General features: G+C 38.2%; 1 protein-coding gene across 1 annotated transcript in view; it reads left to right on the forward strand.

Moving 5' to 3' along the window:
• The first annotated feature begins 545 nt into the window (after positions 1-545).
• Positions 546-20,678, forward strand: part of BTRC (beta-transducin repeat containing E3 ubiquitin protein ligase) — a 2,835,508-nt gene continuing 2,815,375 nt past the window's right edge. Inside the window, exon 1 of the mRNA XM_044056496.1 lies at positions 546-836. Within this exon, the coding sequence (XP_043912431.1) occupies positions 792-836 (45 nt within the window). The 5' untranslated portion in view covers positions 546-791. The remainder of the gene's footprint in view (positions 837-20,678) is intronic.

Here is a 20,678-nt window from a genome sequence, read left to right on the forward strand (position 1 = left end):
ATATCCCATATTTTGAAATGGAGGTCTTATTCAATGTTCTGCCCTCTAGTACATTGAGGAATACCGATGAAAGATGAGGAGCCATTGCAGCCTTCAATTAGAAAATAAACATTAAAGGCATTAACTGTCACGCACTATGATGGAAATGTTATACACTTGTGTCACTACGTGTCCATAATTTGGAAAGACACTCGACTGGTCTGTTTATGTTTATTATTCTGTATCAGGACCCCCCCCCCCCATCATATGCTGTTGGGGGGGGGCTTAAAAGTTCTTAGTAATAGATTTTTGGGGCACATGAGAGTCTCACAAACCTTTAACTGCACAGTGGTTGACTTCCAAAAAACTACTTAGGCGGGTTATGCTTTAAAAGGATTTAATATGTCAAGCAATAAGCGCAAGGCAAATCTTCATAAGTATCATCTGTAAACTGGTAGTCAGTTAATCCAGTTTTTTTTTCCCCACTTCATGAATGTTAATAGGACACTTCCTGGTTACTGACACTCACAATATGGCGAAGCTATCTACGAAATGCGTGAGCATCTAAAGGCTATCACCGCAACACCCCAATACTCTGTGCGGTGAGTAGGAACGCTCCACCGCTTCCGGTTTTATTTATGCGTGTGTTAGAAAACAGTAACCTACTGCTGTGGTGACTATAACATTTAATCAGTTACAGTAATTCTGTGTGTTAGACGGCATAATAAATAAGTGGTTGGGATCTGTTAGGAAAGGTATGCCATTTGGAGGGCGGCGGTACTGAATGAGTAAGGGGCATAAAGAGGCCAGCCATGGACTCGGAATCGGTATTGCAGGAGAAAGCTTTGAAATTCATGGTGAGGAAATGCAGCGACATTTCTTGTTTACATTCCTAATCCTTTAACCCTTTCATTTCTCTCACAGCTAACTGATACCCTGCTGGGGACAGCTTGTGATGGCGCTTGACTTACAAGTATTCCTTTTCCCAGTTTTGACACTAGAGGTACAAGTTGCCATCTTGGGCTGATAAAGACTGTCCAACCAGGCAACAGAATGGGAGTGTTTGTGTTTGGGGGCCCAGGGCAGGCCTGAGCATGTCAACAATGTATCTGGAGTCAGGGTTTCCCATCTGTATCATAACACCAGGTTATCCGAATTGCACATATCTGACGCTGCACTTAGGTTTAATTATTTTGGTTACCATTGTTTTAAATTGGTTGATTTTATTTCTGTTTTGATATCATTACGGGGAGATGTGTGATACATGTGTTAACTTATGTATGTTTTTGTGTAATATTTTAAATGCATACTGAATAGTATTCCCAGTGGTGATTCTGTACACTTTAAAGATACGTTATTTCTGAACATATCATAAAGCTGTAGTGATTTATTTTATTGTATGCTACTAGGACGTTTGTCTATTGTGCTGCATGGAATAATAATAATAGCAGTCATAGTATCATCATTGTATTATTATCAGAACTGAAAGGACGCTGTAAAACTCCAGCACACCGATGTGAATATTACCAATAGACAGATTGGCATTATTTATATAGAGAGAGTCAGGGTCATATTTGTTTGCAAAGTAATTTGTTATTTTTGTTAGTTTTTTCAGTTGGGTGACTTGTCTCCTGTATCGGTTTAAAATATTTCAGTATACATCCGTTCATTAACAGCATTAGTGTATGCATGTGCACACGAGATGGTATTATGGTAGCTGCTAAATACTGTGATGTGAATAAAAGTACATTATTGGATATATATACTTGGATGCCCTTGTATCAGATGATGTGATTAAGATCACTTTCCCAGTTTTAAAAGTGTGTATCAAAGTGCTGTCTGTTTTGATATTGCCATTTTAGGTGGGCTGGCTAACTTTTTGATGACATTGCCTCATAGGTACATGCATGTTTAGATTTGTAGTCAGTTACCTAAAACACCACGTGTCCAGTACTTTAGTTAGCTCTGACTAATGTAATTGGACCTCTTGTTAAATTTGGTGTTGTGGACTGTTTTGAAACTGGCAAAGCGAAAAGTAATGTAAAACAAATTAGGTTGGTTGTGAGTGCTCATTAGTATCTTTATATGGATCGTATATATCATAATCTGGTGTATTTTATGATGGGATGTGTAGCTCTTTGTTTGATAATGTACAGTGGTCCATTTGAAAAATCCCCTGTATAGTTACAAAATTGCAGTTTTTAGGGGTGTAGGGTAGAGATAGTAAAAATAAATGGCTTAGCATATAATGTTCATAAGTAAGTTTGGAATTTGTGAATTACCTACAGAAAAATAACCATACAGGAGAACTGTTTTCATGATATAAGTACAGTGGATATAAAAAGTGTACACACCCCTTTTAAAATGCCATTTTTTGTGATATAAAAAAAATAGACCACAATAAATAATTTCAAAACGTTTCCCACCTTTAATGTAACCTATAACCTATACAATTCAATTGAAAAACAAACAAATCTGTTAGGGGAAAAATATAAAAAATGTATAATAAGCTGGTTGCATAAGTGTGCACACCCTTAAACTAATACTTTGTTGAAGTGCCTTTTGATTTAATTACAGCATTCAGCCTTCTTGGGTAGGAGTCTATCAGCATGGCACATCTTGACTTGGCAATATTTGCCCACTCTTCCCTGCAAAAGCACTCCAAATCTGTCAGATTGCGAGGGCATCTGTTGTGCACAGCCCTCTTCAGGTCACCCCACAGATTTTCTATTGAATTTAGGTCTGGACTCTGGCTGGGCCATTCCAAAACTTTAATTTTCTTCTGGTGAAGCCATTCTTTTGTTGTTTTGATGTAATCCCTCTTCAGCTTTCTAGCAGACTCCTGAAGGTTTTGGGCCAGAAGTGACTGGTATTTGGAACTGTTCATAATTCCTTCCTCCTTGAGTAAAGCTCCTGTTCCAGCTGAAGAAAAGCAACCCCAAATCATGATACTGTCACCACCATGCTTCACTGTGGGGATGGTGTTTTTTTGGTGATTTGAAGTGTTGTTTTTGCGCCATGTACCTTTTGGAATTGTGGCCAAAATGTTCATCCTCATCAGACCATAACACATTTTCCCACATCCTTTTGGGAGACGTGATGTATCGTTTTGCAAATTTTAGCCGGGCCTGGATGTTTTTCTGTGTAAGAAAAGGCTTCTGTCTTTCAACTCTAGACCATAGGCCAAATATATGTCGCATGTAGTACACAGCCAGTACTTGCCAGAAATTCCTGCAGCTCCTTCAGTGTTGCTGTAAGGTATCTTATCAGCCTCACTGACCAGTTTTTGTCTTGTCTTTTCATCAATTTTGGAGGGATGTCCAATTTTTTGTAACATCACTGGTGTCACATATTTTCTCCACTTTTTGATGACTGTCTTCACTGTGTTCCATGGTATATCCAATGCTGTGGAAATTTTTTGTACCCTTCTCCTGACTGATACCTTTCAACAATGAGATCCCTTTGATGCTTTGTAAGCTCTCTGTGAACCATGGCTTTTGTTGTAGCAGGCAACTGAGTAAATGTCAGGAAAATCCTACTAGGACAGCTGAACTTTATTTGGGGTTAATCAGAGTCTCTAATTGATGGCAGGTGTATACCCAAGAAGCTTGAATGGTGTAATTAAAGCAAAAGGTGCTTCAACAAAGTATTAGTTTAAGGGTGTGCACATTTATGCATCCAGCTTATTGTATGTTTTTTATTTTTTATATTTTTTTCTCCTAACCGATTTGTTTATCAATTGAATTGTACAGGTTATAGGTCACATTAAAGGTGGGAAAAGTTTTTAAATTATTTATTGTGGTCTCATTTTTTATATATCACAAAAACCTGGCATTTTAACAGGGGTGCGCACACTTTTTATATCCACTGTACATAGTTTATACAGGAGAACTGTTTTTCATGATAGAAGTACATTGTTTATATTTAGAGTATATAAATACTTTTGTTTAGTAAACAAATTGTTATACTATGGTTGCACATGATGGTACACTTGTATATTGATGTAGTGTTCATCAGCTCCCATGAACTGGGAAACCAGTTGAGAATGTGGAAGAGAATGTATTGCAATGGCAAACTGAAGAATAAATTGAAGTTTGTACAAAATAGATAAGGAATTTATGCTATCAAAAAATGGAAATATAAAAAAAACAAATGATATTATGGGGGGTGCTGACTATAGGGAATGCAAGATGCTTAAGTGAGAAATGGAAGTAATAGTAAATATCAAACTGCAAGCAGTGAGTAGCCACAGTAGTGTATGTGCGTGGGTGTATGGTATTGGCTCCACTTGGAAGACTAGATAACAAGAAAGTGAAAGATGAATACTGAAACTTTTTTTCCTCAAGCCATTCATTTGCTTGTGCAGCTTTTTGTGTCGTTGCATAGTATATTTTTTCTTTATACTTTTCTATCAGCAGTTTGGTCAAGCAAATTGGTACAAATGTATTGAAAGAAAGTTTAATTTTTGCAAATTGCTATATTTGAAATGCCATTAGACTAAAGGCTAGTACATGTGCTTCTAGTTAGAAGTTGGTGAATTTAGGGTTAGAGTTGCTGCTAGGGGGGCTTTGATTTTAGTTACTATTGGGATGTTGAGTATTGGGTTAAGGTTTTGGATTGTTTGGGTGTTGTGTTTTTCATTGAAGATGCAACTTAAGTCGTGCAGGAAAGACTGTAAAGTGTGTATTGATTTATGTATTTGTTAACACTTTATATGTAGACCGAAATAGTTTTGATGCATTTGGATGTTAGAAAAATTTGGCTCTGAATTTGTGGGCTTTGAAAAGTTTGTATATACAACTGTTTCTACGTGCTTACTAGATTCAGAGAATGCAGTGTACTAAGATGAAAAGAAATTAAAATACACAGCAGACTTAATGCTTGTTTTATCTGTGACAATTTCATGGTAGACAATGCTGGATAAATTAGATATAGTGCATGCCACACAAAAAACACAAACGGTGGGTGAGTTAGTGTTTTGTTTTGTTTATGAACTTCATCTTCATATGTTTTTGTACTTTTTTGCTGGTTGAGGTTTAGCAATTGAAATGTTTAAATGATTTTGTAAGAATGACTGCAGTATGTTTAGATACTGATTTTGCACTGAATTAATAGTATTGCCAAAGATGGCCGAGTTGCTTTGATAAGTATTCTAACATTTTGAAGCTTGTAACTGAGAAGCACAGCACAACTAAGTGGGCATTATTATAGCAATAAGGTTTGGTCCCGAGGCGGCCCGAGGACCAAACAAAGCCAACCGTGGTAAATTTAGCATTACCCACACCCAGAAGTGGTTATTGCTATTATACTACGACATTATTTAAGAAAAGAAACTATTACTTTTCTTAAATAATGGCATAGTATAATGCCTGTTTACTGCCTTCCGCAGATGTCTGGCATCCGGCAGTTCTGATGTACTGCGTACACCAGAGTTGTGGGCAAAGCAACGGAGAACAAGATCTCCGTTGCTTTATGTTTCGCTATGTTAAATGAGTTTAACATAGCGAGACAGTTTTAAAATAAGCAACGGAGATGTCCGTTGCTTATTTTAACTGTCTCGCTATGTTAAACTCATTTAACATAGCGAAACACTAAAAGCAACGGAGATCTTGCTTTTCTGTTGCTTTTTAAAACACTGTCTTAAATGGGTTTAACATGGCGAGAGCGAGACGCTTTAAAATAAGCAACAGAGATCTCCGCTGCTTATTTAAAGCTGTCTCGCCATGTTAAACCCATTTAACATAGCGAGACAGTGTTTAAAAACGAGTTATACTAATGAAAAAGTCCGGGCGACCGGACCTTTTTCCATTAGTATAACTCGATTTACAACGGGCATGCTGGCCAATCAGCATGCACGTTTTGGGGGGGTCATGGTATAATGTATGTTAAGTGCACATCATGGTAGGTGCCACGTGTAAAAGGTTTTCCTTGTAATACATTACTACCAATTGTGTGATTCTCTTTAATAATAGTTTATGTTGGGCTTACTTTATTCAGATATTAATTTTTATTTTTCTGCTTGGTTAAGCCGTTCATGAATTAAATTGATATGGTCATGTGACTCGGTCACTTTGAATACAAATTAGCCACTTTTTTAGTACAAATGCCCTGGAACAATTAGTCAAAGTACCCACTAGGGTGAAACAAACCGACATGGTGGAACCATGATGTCAACAAGCTGTATAATAAAAGAAAATTAATTTTACCAAAAGTAAGACTAGTAATTCCCAGTGTGTTAGAACCCTTGTCACTGTAATAAACAAATGACTCAGGAGCTTAATAATATAATCCACCAAAGCCAAGTTTGAGGCGAAAATAACTACCCAATCCAAGGACCATCAGAAAACATTTTTTAGTTATCCTCATAATCTTAAAAGCACAGTGTAGCAATTCCCTGAGCTTATTGAGAATGATGTTACATACACTGAGACTTAAGATGTAGCTAACCTACTGACTGATAAATGTAGTTCTAAGTTTTCATCACTTTCTCTTCTGTCTGTCCCAAAAGATATACCTGAAACTGGCTGACCTCTAGCTATCACCAAGACAAAGTCCTAAATAGCAATTAAAAGCTAAAGCTACTGCATTGATCAGTCCTGACAATATCTCTGGATGTATCTTGAATAGCATGATGTGCGATTTTGCCACACCGTTCAGTCTCAGCCTCCATATAGGTTTTGTACCAAGAGAATTGAGAAAAGGTGCAGTCATTCCCCTGCATAAGGCCTCAGACCCAGGCAATTACAGACTCGTAAGTGTGACCAGCATCATATGCAAAGCCATAGAAAGACTTATCTGGGAAATACTAATCAGTCAGGACATGAGGAATATCCAAACACTGGATGTATCTCAGTTTGGATTCGTCAAGGGCAGGTCTTGTTTACTCAGCCTGATGGATTTTTTGAAAAGGTCACCAAAGCAGTGGATGAAGGTGAAATGGTACATACCACATACAACTGGCGGAAGCTTTTAACACAATTCCCCACTCAGGCATAGTAAAAAAGCTAAATAAACTTGAGAATAAACCCGTATGTAACCCACTGGATTGCCAACTGGCTCACGGATAGGGCTGCAGATCTCCCCAGAGAGACCAGTCACCAGTGGACTCCTCCAGGATTCTGTGCTGGGACCTCTCCTGTTTGGCACCTACTTTTCTGAAGTAAAAAAAGCGCTTTGATTGTTTGCAGATAACTGCAAATTAGGAGCAGTCATTGAATCCCCAAAGGACTTAGACATCCTGCAGGAAGGTTCGTCTCTTATAAATAATTTGTGTCAAAATCATGGTCTGAAATATTAAATGCCAAAAAATTAATTATTGTGTCCTCTACCCCAGGGAACTACCACATTGACAATATGCCCCTAACAGTTGACCCAGTTGATTGGGAATTGAGCATTTGTGGACCATGACATACCTTTTGACCGACTTGTGTCTTTTCTTGTAAGAAATTCCTTTGGTATTGCATAACTTTTATAAACAAAGGGATTGTGTATAGATTTAGGGATGTCATTGTCTCCCTTTACTCAGCCTTCATTAGGCCAGTCATTGAATATAAAGCCCCATTTAAATGCAACTGTCCAAACACATGCAACAACTGGAACGCTCACAGATACCTTACTAAAAGGGTACAAGGCCTAAACAACATGTCCTACATGGATTGACTCAGTCCTGTCACTGTACTTTGTATTCTACAGACTACTAAGAGGTGATCTGTATCTGGCATACAAGTTATCCTCTGACCCATTACTGTTGGATTTACTGCACGTCAGCTAGGCAAATAACACCAGAAATACTCAGTTTAGGGATCTAAATCTCCTCTTCAGCAACATCAGCAGAATGGTTTGGAGGGGCAGGTATATTTTGCAGAGGATACCGCTGCTGTGGAACAAAGTTCATCCCTGTCCATTTTCAAGTGCAACTTGGATATATGGTTGGGAAACAGAAAATTTACCCCAGGACTGCACCCTTTTACTAATGGACAGAGGCAGCTTCTAAATGCTTTATCCCATGCATCGGTCCCCTCAAATTATCTATGGTATGATTTCATTTATTCTCATTAAGGGTAATGTATAATTATCAACCATAGCATGGGTGAGACAAGTCTATAACCAAATGAGAGGAGTTATTTTGAACATAAAAAGTGAAACTGGCTAGGCTTTAAATGGCCTGCAAGGGCATCTGTACTAGAATTTACATGTAAGCCTATGAATTATTCAAGATTATTCTGTAATAGTATTAGAAAAGACACATTTTAAATAGAAATACTGAATGTATAAAGGGATGAATGCATCATTGTAGTGACTCAGTGTCTTTACAGAAGTGCAAGATGAATGTAGAATAAATTAAAGACATAAAGAAACATTCTTTGGCTTAAGATGAGAGATTGACTGTTCTTTCAAAATAAAATAACAAAAAATGTTCTTCTACAAAAAAAAAAGTGCCAGAGGCATGAAAATGGTGTACTGTTGCTATAGATAAAAGGGGCTTATACTAAAATGAGGGAAATCTTTAAATGCTCAAAAACAAATAACTTGTTTGACACTTAATAAGAATTCTTGTTTTAGAAGTAGTAGCTGATCACAACTGTGGGCGGCTTTGGTAGTGCAACGGTTAGCATTGCTGCCTCACAGCAAGAGGTTTTCTGTTTCGATCTTTGGCTGGGGTGCCTTCTGTGTGGAATCTGCATGTCCTCCCTGTAGTCGCGTAGGTTTCCTCCGGGTGCTCCAGTTTCCTCCCACATCCCAAAGACATGCTCTAGGTGGACTGGACACTCTAAATTGGCCCTAGGCGTGAGTGTGTGTTTGTGTCTTCTGTGGAAGGTTGGGTGCCGGGCTGGCAACTCGACACCATAAAACTCCACTGATAATCATGAGTGGACAGGTGATCCGCTTTGGTGACCCCTAACCGGGCAAAGCCGAAAGAAGCTGATCACAACTGTCTGTAACATAATGAATTATAGAATGCCTGAATGTAAATACTTTTATTGACATTAGTTATATTATCATAGTGGTAATTTTAATAATTTTTCTTTTGCATATGCATAATTTTTTTCGTTGGTCTGTTTCCTACTTTTGAAATTGTTGAATTTTTCCCCAGTCTGTTTGCATTTCTGTACGACTAAAAATGTATCTAAGTAACAATTCACTTAACCACTTATTTTATTTATAAGCAGTTTAATAAAATAATTTATTTCAGTAGCTTGTATACTAAATAGGATAGGAGGTAAAGGAGGAGGATGCCTTAGTGTTGCAAAGTAAGATTTTTTTGTCTGCTTGTCTTATTGATATACACACGCACTTGAATAAAGTCATGCTGCTAAACTGTGCTACATCTGGCATGATGTTACAATATTTTACTTGTACGTAATTGGAATAAGTTGAGAAAATATTCTTAGAACATTTTGAGTTTAGTTTCAGAATATTAGTTGATGTGGTTGTGTTTCATAAAGAGTTATTGTTTTGTAATTATATTAATTTGCCTGTAAATGAACTGTACATGTACTATATATGTACGTATTTGAAATAGATATAGTAAGCTTGTAGAAAGTTGCTAAACAGTCCTTTGTGCTATTCTTTGTTGTTTGCCCATGAGAAGAATCAGTGTATTAGTAATTGTTTTTGGACAATTTTATTCATTCTGGGTATACCAGATTGCCTCCTAACCTTGATTAATTTGTTCTGTTTATCGGAAAACAATATGCAGCATATTAAAGTACAAAGATGCACTGCTGGTTCAATGAGTAAACTAGCAAGCTTAGTACCTACATTGGCCAGATTAAAGTCTGCCTAATAGACATCACTGGAGAATATAGAATTTTAGAAAACTTATTGTCCTTTTGGTAAATGATTTATCAATATTTAATCTTTCATGTCTAGTTAATGAATTCCACATCTTTCTGCCCTAATATGAAAAAAAGATTTCTCTAACTTCAGATTGGCTGTATCAATTCTTTCATCTAAATTTTTGTTCCTTGTACCAATGCCATGATTAATAAAGTCATTATGTAATTTGACAGGCAGTAATTTCTGCTTAAGCCATCTATATATCATAATAATGTTATTTTTTAGAAACAGGTAAGCCAAAGAATATAAATATATTATTTTTCCTTTATAGGATAAGTTATGACAGCCGTTTATCTTGTAAAAATTTTCTGAATCTTTACAGTCATCTTTGGTTGCAAAACATTTAATACACATTAATGTCCCCCATACTCAATAACAGGTCTTATATTTGTTAAATAGATCTTTAGTAACACCTGACTATCGTTGCGTAAGAAACGTCGAATGATATTGCTAACATTTCCTAATTATATTTGTCATATTAGCTTTAAAGTTAAGATTTGTATCTACCATGATACCTAGATCTTTCATTACCTCAGAAGAAACACAAATCTGATTGTTCTGGGTGTAAGAATATTGATTATTATTATCCCCAAAATGCAGCATGGTATATTTTCCATTGTTACATCTCATACATTTGGATATTATCCATTCATATGTCTTAATATTGTTGGTGAACTTATGAAACCAGCAGAGTCCAACCACCGGGACGTGAATCATTTGGTACCAGGCACTGAGTGAAATGAAAAGGTAAATGTGTGTATGAGTGTGATTGTGTCTGCCTGCGTGTGTGAGTGAATTCCTCCATGAAAGCGAGAGAGTGTGTGTTTTGTGTTTGTTTATGAAACAGAAGTGTGTGTGATCCCTGGCAGCAACAGCAATGAGGTTTGCTACCTCGACCATACCAGTCAATCTTTCCCACAATACATCTGAACACATACCTCTCAACCTCTTAGCTCAAGAAATCTGGACAAAGCCAAAAATAGGGACACTTTAAGTACTGCTCTTACAAACTTAGAAAGTAGATAGAAATACAGGTTTAGGTTTTGCATTAGCATGAATTTTCTGAAGGGTATGAAACTCAACTGTCATTATTTTCTGACTTCAACCCTTAATGTTCGGCCAGTGATTTATAGGTTCATAGGCTGGTACTACACAATCGGCCATAGGGCCTATACAAGCTTAGCCATAACAATTCCCTGGCTGTTTCTTCCCACAATATTTACTTCCCTGGACCCCTGTCTAGCAGGGAGACTGACGTGATCCCCGGGGTTTATGAGAAACAGACAAAAATGAGACAGAAATCTGGGCATTCTTCCAAAATCTGGATTTGAGAGGTATGCTGGACAGAGACAAATAATAGGAACAGATTTTAAATATTGTCCTTGTAAATGTAAAGTCAATAAGGTTGCCATTAGGTTTATGTACCTCTCAAACATAGTAGATCAATGTTATGCGGTTAAACAGAATGTACATTTTTTTTCTTTTTGTTAATTATTGTCAGTTGACTTTTTATTGTACTTTGGAGCTTTTTCCCCAGGTATTGGCTGAAAGTGGACTTCTAGTCCAGTCAGGCCTATCCGGTAAACAAATGTCAAATAAATAAATAAATAAATATTTGTATTGCATGAAACCAGTCCTTAGTGCAAAAAAGGTTGGAGACCGCTGTACTAAACCATACAGAGTTAGATTCTGGACATTCTGATATAACTAGACCAAATATCAGTGGCTCCAAGACTGAACCCTGAGGCACTCCCCTGGCCGTCAGTCTATACTTTTAATAAGAATTTTTAATTGTTACTCTGTGGATTCTACCCAGTAGCCATTTGGATACATATTTAGCAACATAGCCAGAGTTATCAGTTCACATTAAAGTCCTTATAACTGTTTCCTTGTGGGATGGAATCAAAAGCTTTAACCAGATCCAAAAGCACAACATCAGTGGCAAGTGATTTTTATCTAGTGAGATAACAATCTGTTAATAAAATTTGTTAAATTAGTGACACGTGATCTCTCTGAAAAGAATTCATATTGCTATGTATCAGAGGTAAAGTCCAGAACTTGCTTACAGGAAAGCCACAGTGCCCTGTCAAAGCACTTCCCAATATGCATGTCAAACTAATAGGTCGGTAGTTCTGTACGATATATCCTGATTTACTTTTTCAGAATGGAACTGTTACAGCTTCCTTCCACTGTTCAGGAACAAATTCTTTTTTTAATGATTTTTGGAACAAATAGGTTAAACATGGAATCAACTTTTCAGGTATTCTTTTAAGAAATATCCATTGAGATCATCAGGTTCCGCTGCTATTAACAAAATTGTAAAAAAAATACCCCGTTTCTCTCTCATATCATTATTTTCAAAACTAGCGTACTAGTCCCAAGTTTCAGTAGCGTCCTTAATCAGCTCAAAGTCTGAAATAATGAAAAAAACGTATCAATCCTTAATTGAGATTGTATGTGTGAAAACAACCTTAAAACTTGCACTTAAGTGGTCAGAGCTTTCCAATTCAGGATGTATGTTACAACTATCCAGATTTAATCTTAGAGATCCAGACAACATCCAATAACTTAGTTCCTGTATTTGCCTCATTCACGTTTTGAGTATAGCCATTTGTCAAGCTTTCAGTTTTCAAATAGTTTAATGCCTTTGATGATGTAGCAGAAGCTACCTGGTCTACATTAAGGGCACTTGGGTCCCCAGCAATTAAATCTACCTTATCCAGAAAAATCTTCTTAAGATTTATTTAAAAGTTGCTCATCCATCTCCTTTGAAATACTAGGAGACCAGTAAAATATTACTTTTTTTAGTTCCCCTGACGTCAGTACTAACTATGAGAAGTTTGGAGACCTTGTCAAACACGTCAGTCTATTATTAGCTATACAGGCCTCTAAATTTTCTAATTTATTATTTAAACTGGGAGCATGTAACATAAGACATTTCAAGCTTGACTTATTGTTATCAGTTACAGTCAATGACTTGATTCTAAAAAAATGTATTTAGTCAACTTAGTGCAAATTATCCTATTGCCCAAATTACCTGTGTAACTTGTCTTTACTGAAGAACTTAATTTTTTCATAAAACAGTTCCCAAAGATGGATTACTTGAACAGAGTTGTGTAAATATTTAAACCTTATCCCATTTGTGAAAGGCTTTGTTTGTCATCTAATCTCACCCTGAAAAAAATGGAATTGGAAGAAAATTTCTGAAAACCAACGTAAGTTTGAAGTGTTTACTCAACTCAGTAATGTCATTTACAGCTGTTTGGAATGCATCATCATGAGTTCTTCCCACATCATTATATTCTCACACACAACAATGACAAGTTCATATCTCGTTCCTTTTGTAAATAAGCATTTGATGCTGTCTTGTATATTTGATGTATTAATATAACCTTAAAATGACTGACCTGTTCTGTCTACTCTTGGGATAGTGTTCCTTGCACTTCTTAATGAGTCCCCAGTTATTAACACACAATTGTAAACATTAGTGTTATAGCTATATTACCATTAGACTCATAGAAAACAGAATCATCGTTTACCATTAGTGTAGACTGGTTTCCACCTTTAGCCCAACTACAAGAGTTCTTAAGGGACTTAGTACAATAATCATCGACTGAATATTTTTCTGCCTCAATCCGTAAGAGTTTACTTGTTGACACGGATCCATTATTGCTAAGTACATCACCTCTACCCTGATTTACCCAGAATTATTGTCAAATTATCTGCTTTGTATAACTATCATTCAGTACATTGTGTTTCAACCGAGTATCTCTTTAATTCTCATAATGTCAAGTTAATTGATAATTCACCAAACCTATGTTCACCCAAATCCCTCTCTTGCTTTAGTAGCAAACATAATCAATGATAGAGTATTGTAATCTGTCTGAGTTGACTCACATTTGGGTTAAAGCAGTCTGAACTGCTGAATTAAAGTTTTAATCTTTGTGAAAGGGCAGATTTGAATGCCATCAGATGTACCTATTTTACCATAACACAAAACTCAGTTTTCCTCAAATTTTTCTGTAGCAGTTCCATACATAAAGCAGCCTTTACATTTATTGATCAGTGCAAAGAACTGGCAGGAAGTAACAGCATGGGAAAGACAATAAAATTTACCCCTGGTCTGGACTCCATATACATAAATATTATCCTAACACCCCCATAATACTTGGGACTCGTATGGTTTGAGCTACGTGGCTAGACTTGTAAGGGCCATAGTGGTCATTAGCCTAGTAACAATCTATGAACCAAATAACCCCTTGTTAACAATTCATCCATAATATCTATTACCGAAAGAGAGATTGTCACTTAATAAATACACTATCCCACATAGCCCAACACGCTTAACATGCAACGATGCACCCGCTTGCGAGGCGGACTATTTTTTAGTAACACATACACAAGTTAGTGAGCACACACCTCTGACTGATTGCAGCTTCAATACTTGCTGCTTACTGAACAGTTGAAGAACAATCCCCATTTATCTCTTGTGTCCTTTAAAGGACATTCAAGAGTAAAGGTAATAAAACTGCAGTCTGGGAAACAAATGCAGCTCTAATAGTGCCCTTTCAGTAAACAGTCTTGGTAAGAAGAATAAAACTCTTAAGAACACATATATGGAATACAGTAGGTATTCCACAATCCACACATCCACCCCACCCCTCCCCCTTCCATGTGATAGTTGGAGGAAATGAACTAAGTATTCACTCCATTTGTAGAACTACTTTTGGAAACAATTGAAACTTTTCAGCGCAAGTTACATTTTATGACCTTGTACTTCACTACTGGTCCTGTATCATTCTAATTACTCTGGATTGAGTTCAGAAGTTGATTGAAAATTGTATAGGGCAGTATAGGGAGTTGGTAGGTGTAAAAGTTACTCAAATTCATGCACAAGACCAGACAGCAGTATACCACCTGATCTGCAACTGCGAACTCCTTTGAAGTTGACCAGTGCTGGCGAGATTCATATAGGTGTGAATACATGGATATTGGGAGGCATATGATCTGGGGAGGTAAAGATCATGTGCTTACACAGCAGAGTCTTGTAATAATAGTACTTGGATTATCGTGACTGTCATTAGTACCCCATTGCCTGGTCTTTGTATGAGTTGCCAGTGCATGTTACAGTTTCTGATACAGGATTGCCAGTGGAACAATATCTTAAAGTGTAAGGGGAGGGAATGGTTCAGTAACATGTACACAGTAAAATGTGTGAAAAAGGTTAGGCTTATACAACATCAAATACATAGCATGCCACCAGTCCTTGTGTATGCTTTGGTATCAGAAGTAGTATATTGGGAATGTTACAGGCCTGTGACCTATCAGCTGGCACCAGAGTTTGGCACATTGATAAAAATTCACATATGCAATTCTGAATAAATATATATATATCAGAGACATGTTTGCCAACCAGTGGCATGGGTACCGTCTGCATGAATCTGAAGGTTGTGCAGCCATTGTGTGCCGCAGCTGTCACATAGATGTCAAACAGGGTATGCTAACGTGTATTCTCAGTGTGTCACAATCCATGTATATGTTCATGTATTTCAAACAGTACATGTTTATATTTGAGCACAGTCACTGCAGGCCACATGTACCCATAATGGTCTGCTAGATAGTAGTGCAAGAAGGGGTGAAAAAACTGTTGTGCCTTTCAGTCTGATGGCATGTAGTCAGTTGGCGCAATGGTTAAGGTGTTTACCTTATAGACATAAGGTTCCAGGGTTTGATTCTTCTGAGGGGTAAACACTGAACACTTCACATATAGAAAAAAACATCATTTAACAGAGGCACTGGAAACTAAGGTCGGGTGGCACGATGCCAGGGTAATCCTAGGAGCTGGGCTTGTAAAGGCTCCAGGGCCATGAGCCTAGTACACACCTTTTGAACCTGTAAGCCCACATGTTACCTATACCTGCATTTGCCCATCACCAACAACAGTTGCAATCAGCTGGCCCATTTAAATACTGTGCAGGACCCCATTCATCCTCTGCCCCACCTTCTCATAATATGTTTGTGCCTCACAAACCCAGAAGTCAGGCTTATGCATACCTGTTTACTTCTTACTTTTTTCAGGAAATCTTGAGTAAGAGGAAAAGGGGTCAATTTATAGAGTTAATAGAACAACAGGTTTTGCATCTGAATGCACTTTATGAACAATAAGTATGAGACCCTGTGTCTGGGAATATTGACTGATTGTAATGTTCAGTGATTTTACCACAAAATTAAAGTTCATAAGGAGCCTGGCAAAATTGACACTAAATTTTAGAGGTATGCACCAGTTTGAAGATAAACTGTTTGGTGATGGTCCTTTCCAAACATCTGCTGTTGTCTTCTGTTCAAACAAAGCTACTAATGGGATACTGATTGGAGTGGTGCAAAGGACTGCCAAATGAGGTATGTCAATGAGCCTTAGTCTCTGAATTCCATACTATACCATAATTGAGTTGTAGGGGAGACATTGTAGAGTTTCACATCTGAAAATTACCATATGGTAGACATTGGCACTGGGGCAGCAGGCTGTGCAAAACACAGTGGGAAGTACTCACATAATGACAGTCACCCCACTAGTGCCGCAGCTGTTTCTGGCTACTATTGTTTTTGTCTTGTAATTTGTACTGTAGAGGAAAATTCGAAGCATTCTCTAAGTCTCTTACTTTGATGCAACAGAATCTGTAATGGGGGTTTGGGCATATTCCATCTTACAATGTTTGTATGGCAATGGGTCAATCTAAATGGGATGCCAGTGTATCCCACATATGCACACAGAACAGTCAACACCATTTCAGTCTTTTTCAACACTATAGTTCACGTGCCTTAACTATATCTAGTAGGGTTGACTGGTGCTTTACATTTCACACTTATTCACTAATTTCACATAGTTGCTGGTCTTCTGATCGTCTCAGTCTCCCACCAGTGCTCTCTGGTTAGAGTCCATTGTACTTCTCATTCTTGTAGTTGTCTCGTTTGTATTCTTTTTTGTTGCTGAATCATTTTCCCTTAGAATAATATAAAATATTTCACTGGCAAAGTCTCTCTGTGGGCTTTCTTGTTGTCAGAAGATCAAGAAGCAGAGCCCCTGTAGTTTGATAGGTTAATTGTGTTGCTTAAACTTTTTCCTCCATATCCTGTCCTGCTTCCAAAATTGTCTTTGATCCTCCAGAAAAAAATGTTCTGAAGACCACAGGATATAACGGCTTGTATCTCGCACTTGCCTTTTGTCATCCCCTGAGTGCTGTGATAAATTTGCGTCCCTTCTGTCTGATTTACAGGGAATAATTGTTTTCCACAAACACTGTGGGTGTCCCCAGTTTTTAATATTTTTTCCTTCTTGCGTAGTGTTTAGAAGCAACTGTTTTTGCTGGTCTCATTGCATTTTTACTGGTATAGGTCTTTGTTCCTTTTTTTGGCTAGATTTAGGGCATACACTTGTGCCTTCACGGTTCACAAACCCTGCTGTGAAACACAAATAGTGTTGCTTATCTGTACGTGGTGGTGCAGCGGTAGCATTGTCGCCTCACAGTTAGACATTGCCCATTCGATTCTCAGTTAGAGCGTCTTCTGTGTAGCGACATGCGTGAATGGGCATTCCTTCGTTGAAGGTTGTGCGTTGGGCCCAGCAAGCCAGTACGTAAAAATCTGCTGCCAATCATTAGCAGACCGGAGTTCCGCTGTGGCGACCCCTAACCGGGAAAAACCGAAAGACGCACCCATACTGCATTCATAAAATGAATGCAGTAACAGTCTGTTTCATACCAGTTTCTCAGGTATGGCAGAAGATCTCCAGATTTCCCTGTGTGGACTGTTGTAACATTACTTGAAAAGCTTTGTATTCAGCCAGGCTTTCCTTCATTTCATCCGCTGATTTCTGATAAGCTCATTTGAATGGGTGCTGAACAATGCCTCAATTTTCCTGCCTTTTGTTCTTTGACTTTATATATTCCTCCATTGTGTTCCTTACTGTACATCTCTTTCATTTTTTTCTCTAAATTATGGGAAGCCATCACCTATACTAAAGGTGGAAACTTGAACTGCTTTTTGCTAAGAAGGTTCTTCTTAGAAAGAGCTTTTTCTCTTCTGGTCGATTTTTTCACTTTTTCAAAATTTCTTCTTTGCTGGCATTTAGGCAGTATAATTACTAGCCACACAAAGTTTTACTCAAATTGATAACTTTTCTGACATTGTAAACAGTCTCTCAATTGGAGAGCCTAATGAACATGTAGGTGTGCAGCCATCTTGTATGTCCAGCAGCAAACCAGTGTTGATTAGGCTGTTAGTAATACCAGAAGAGGCTTCATTCATTCATAATTTATGAAGATTGAAATGTTCTGCTGTTTGATTTAATTTCTCTACCAGAGGCAATAAACCTCCAAGAACCACTACTACTCCTCCTTTCGTGTGCATTAACCTTACTGCATTGTTACTTGAGGTAGTATCCTAAAGCAGGCCTCGTGCTTCATCACAATTTGACTGCATCAGTCTCATAGAGCTGCTGTTTAAATATTCTTCTCTTTCAAGAGAGAAACTTGTTTAAAAGGCCAGGAGAAATTGATTACACTTGCTATTGTATACCAAATAAAATGCACCAAGTTGTTGCTACAAGAAAAGGAGGCTTACATTTCTGTAGAGGAATATTTTTGTTGCTTTAGTTTGCCATTGGAAAGCAGTATAAAAAGTTGCCAGAAAGGCAAACACTGAAAATCTTATTCTTGGGCAGGTTTATCTGGGCACATCAAGAGTGTCTGTGTGATGAGCATTTCATAGGTAAAACTAAACCTTGTAGAAATATTAGAAAACCTTTGTGTGTTTTTCTGTGTTTGCAGAAGATATCTTTAACAGCTCGTATAGGTGGCTTATAGATTTAAGTGTCTCTAAATTCTTTGGGGTTTGACTTGACCCATCATTGAATTTTACTGACTTTGTTGGTAAAATAATTGCGTCTATACAAAATGTAGGGTATGTAGTGTCATATTCACTAACCAAAAAGGAAAATGGCTCCATTGGTTATACGTGACAGTAAGGTCTTCCACTTCTGTGTGGAACATCTTCATCCAGCATGCTTGCGCTTCAGGTAACCAGCATAAAAGCTCTTGATTCACAGCATTCTTGCTGGTACCTGACCATGGAGGAAATTGAATTGCTTCCCAGTTAATCTGAAGGCTAAGCTACTGGTGTGTCATGTGTAAACTGATATCTGCCTCTCTCTCTCTCTCTCCACATAGTGCAAGATTTGAAAATCTGCTTCAGAATCTTTTGTAGTCCACCGCTACCCTTTGTTCATGCTTCACTCCTCAACATCCCCTGTTTATCTCTTGCACAGACTAACTTTGCATTCTGTTGCTTCTTTTTTGTGTGAAGCTCAGCCTTGAAAATGTTTATTTCTGGACTAAATGCTCACTTTTCTTGTGAGGCCAAATGCCAGTGTTTCACTGGTGTTAGTTTATGATCAAGGCTTCCATTACATCATATGTTCATTGTTGATTATTAGACTAGCTGCCATTGCCAGCCATTTTAAGCCAAGGCAATTTCCCTTTTGTGCTTATAGGTTCATAGGTGTGTACTAGGCTAATGGCCCTAGAGCCTTTACAAGCCTAGCCCATAGGATTACCCTGGCATCGTGCAACTCAACCTTGGTTCTCGGTGCCTCTGTCGAGTAAAGCCACTGGAGTGATCCCTGGGGTGAATTTTCTATTTCCCATCCATTCATCAAGATTCCTCTTGAGGAGGGCCAGTGAGGTGCTCTGCTTGACTTGTATGGGAAGCATGGGCAGTCTCTGGGTTATGAACCTGTCCCTCCAGCATGTTCTGTTTGCGGTAATGAGGTTGAGGTCTCTGGAATGTGTGGTGCAGAGGTATTCGTATTTCTTTAGATGTAGCATTTCTTACAGAGCTGGATCAGACATGACTTTGTAAGTCGAGCAGAGATCGCCTCTAAGTAGGCGATATGAGAAGGAGAATAGTTAGGAGTTTTTTTTTTTAGTCTGTCCATATAAGGCCTAGGATCCTCTTTGTGAGGTAATTTTGAGGCCTCTCCAGTTGTTGCAGGGGTGTTTAGTGAGTTACATACCAAATGGGGTATTGTACTCAATGACTGACCTAATGAGGGAAGAGTAGAGGGAGACAATGAGTTCTTTCTTCCTGGATGCAAAACCCTTAGTAATGAGATGTGCCACTTAGAAGGACTTTCTGACCACAGTGGCAGTCAAAAGAGAGATTGCTGTCAACCTGTGTTCTCAGATCTCTTATTCTGTGTTCAGTGGACTATCATCGATGTGGTAATTCATGGGAACCAGGTTTTTCCCAAAGGGGAGGCATTGAGCTTAAGGCCATGGTTCTGACACCAGTCATTGGTCTGAGTGAGGCCTTTCCGTAGGATGTCAACATCACTTGGGGAGTTAACAATAGCTCCCAACTTGCAATCATCTGCGGACTTTGTCAGCCAGAGTCCCTTCATGTTGGCTTGGACTTCAGAGAAGTAGATACCAAACAGGAGAGGACCCAGGACCGAACCGTGTGGGACTCCACTCGTGACTGGTCGGCAATCTGACTTGGAGTCAGCTACTTTCACACTGTGGGTTCTACCTGTGAGCCAGTTTGTAACCCACCTAGTGATACAGGGGTTGATGCCTAGCTTAGTGAGTTTTTCTATGGTTCCTGAGTGGGGAATGGTATCAAAGGCTTTGGCCAGATCAAGGTAGGCTGTATGAACCACCTTTCCTACATCCACAGCTCTAGTGACTGACTCAAAGAAATTGACCAAGTTGAGCTGGCATGATATACCCGTCACAAAACCAAACTGTGTGGGATCCAGAGTTTGGAGATTCCCTATATCCTTGTTTATTAGGTCCTTGATGCAT

This window comes from Protopterus annectens, chromosome 14.part0 (genome assembly GCF_019279795.1).
Source record: "Protopterus annectens isolate FY-2018-M chromosome 14.part0, PAN1.0, whole genome shotgun sequence".
In the NCBI taxonomy this organism is placed as follows: Eukaryota; Metazoa; Chordata; order Ceratodontiformes; family Protopteridae; genus Protopterus; species Protopterus annectens.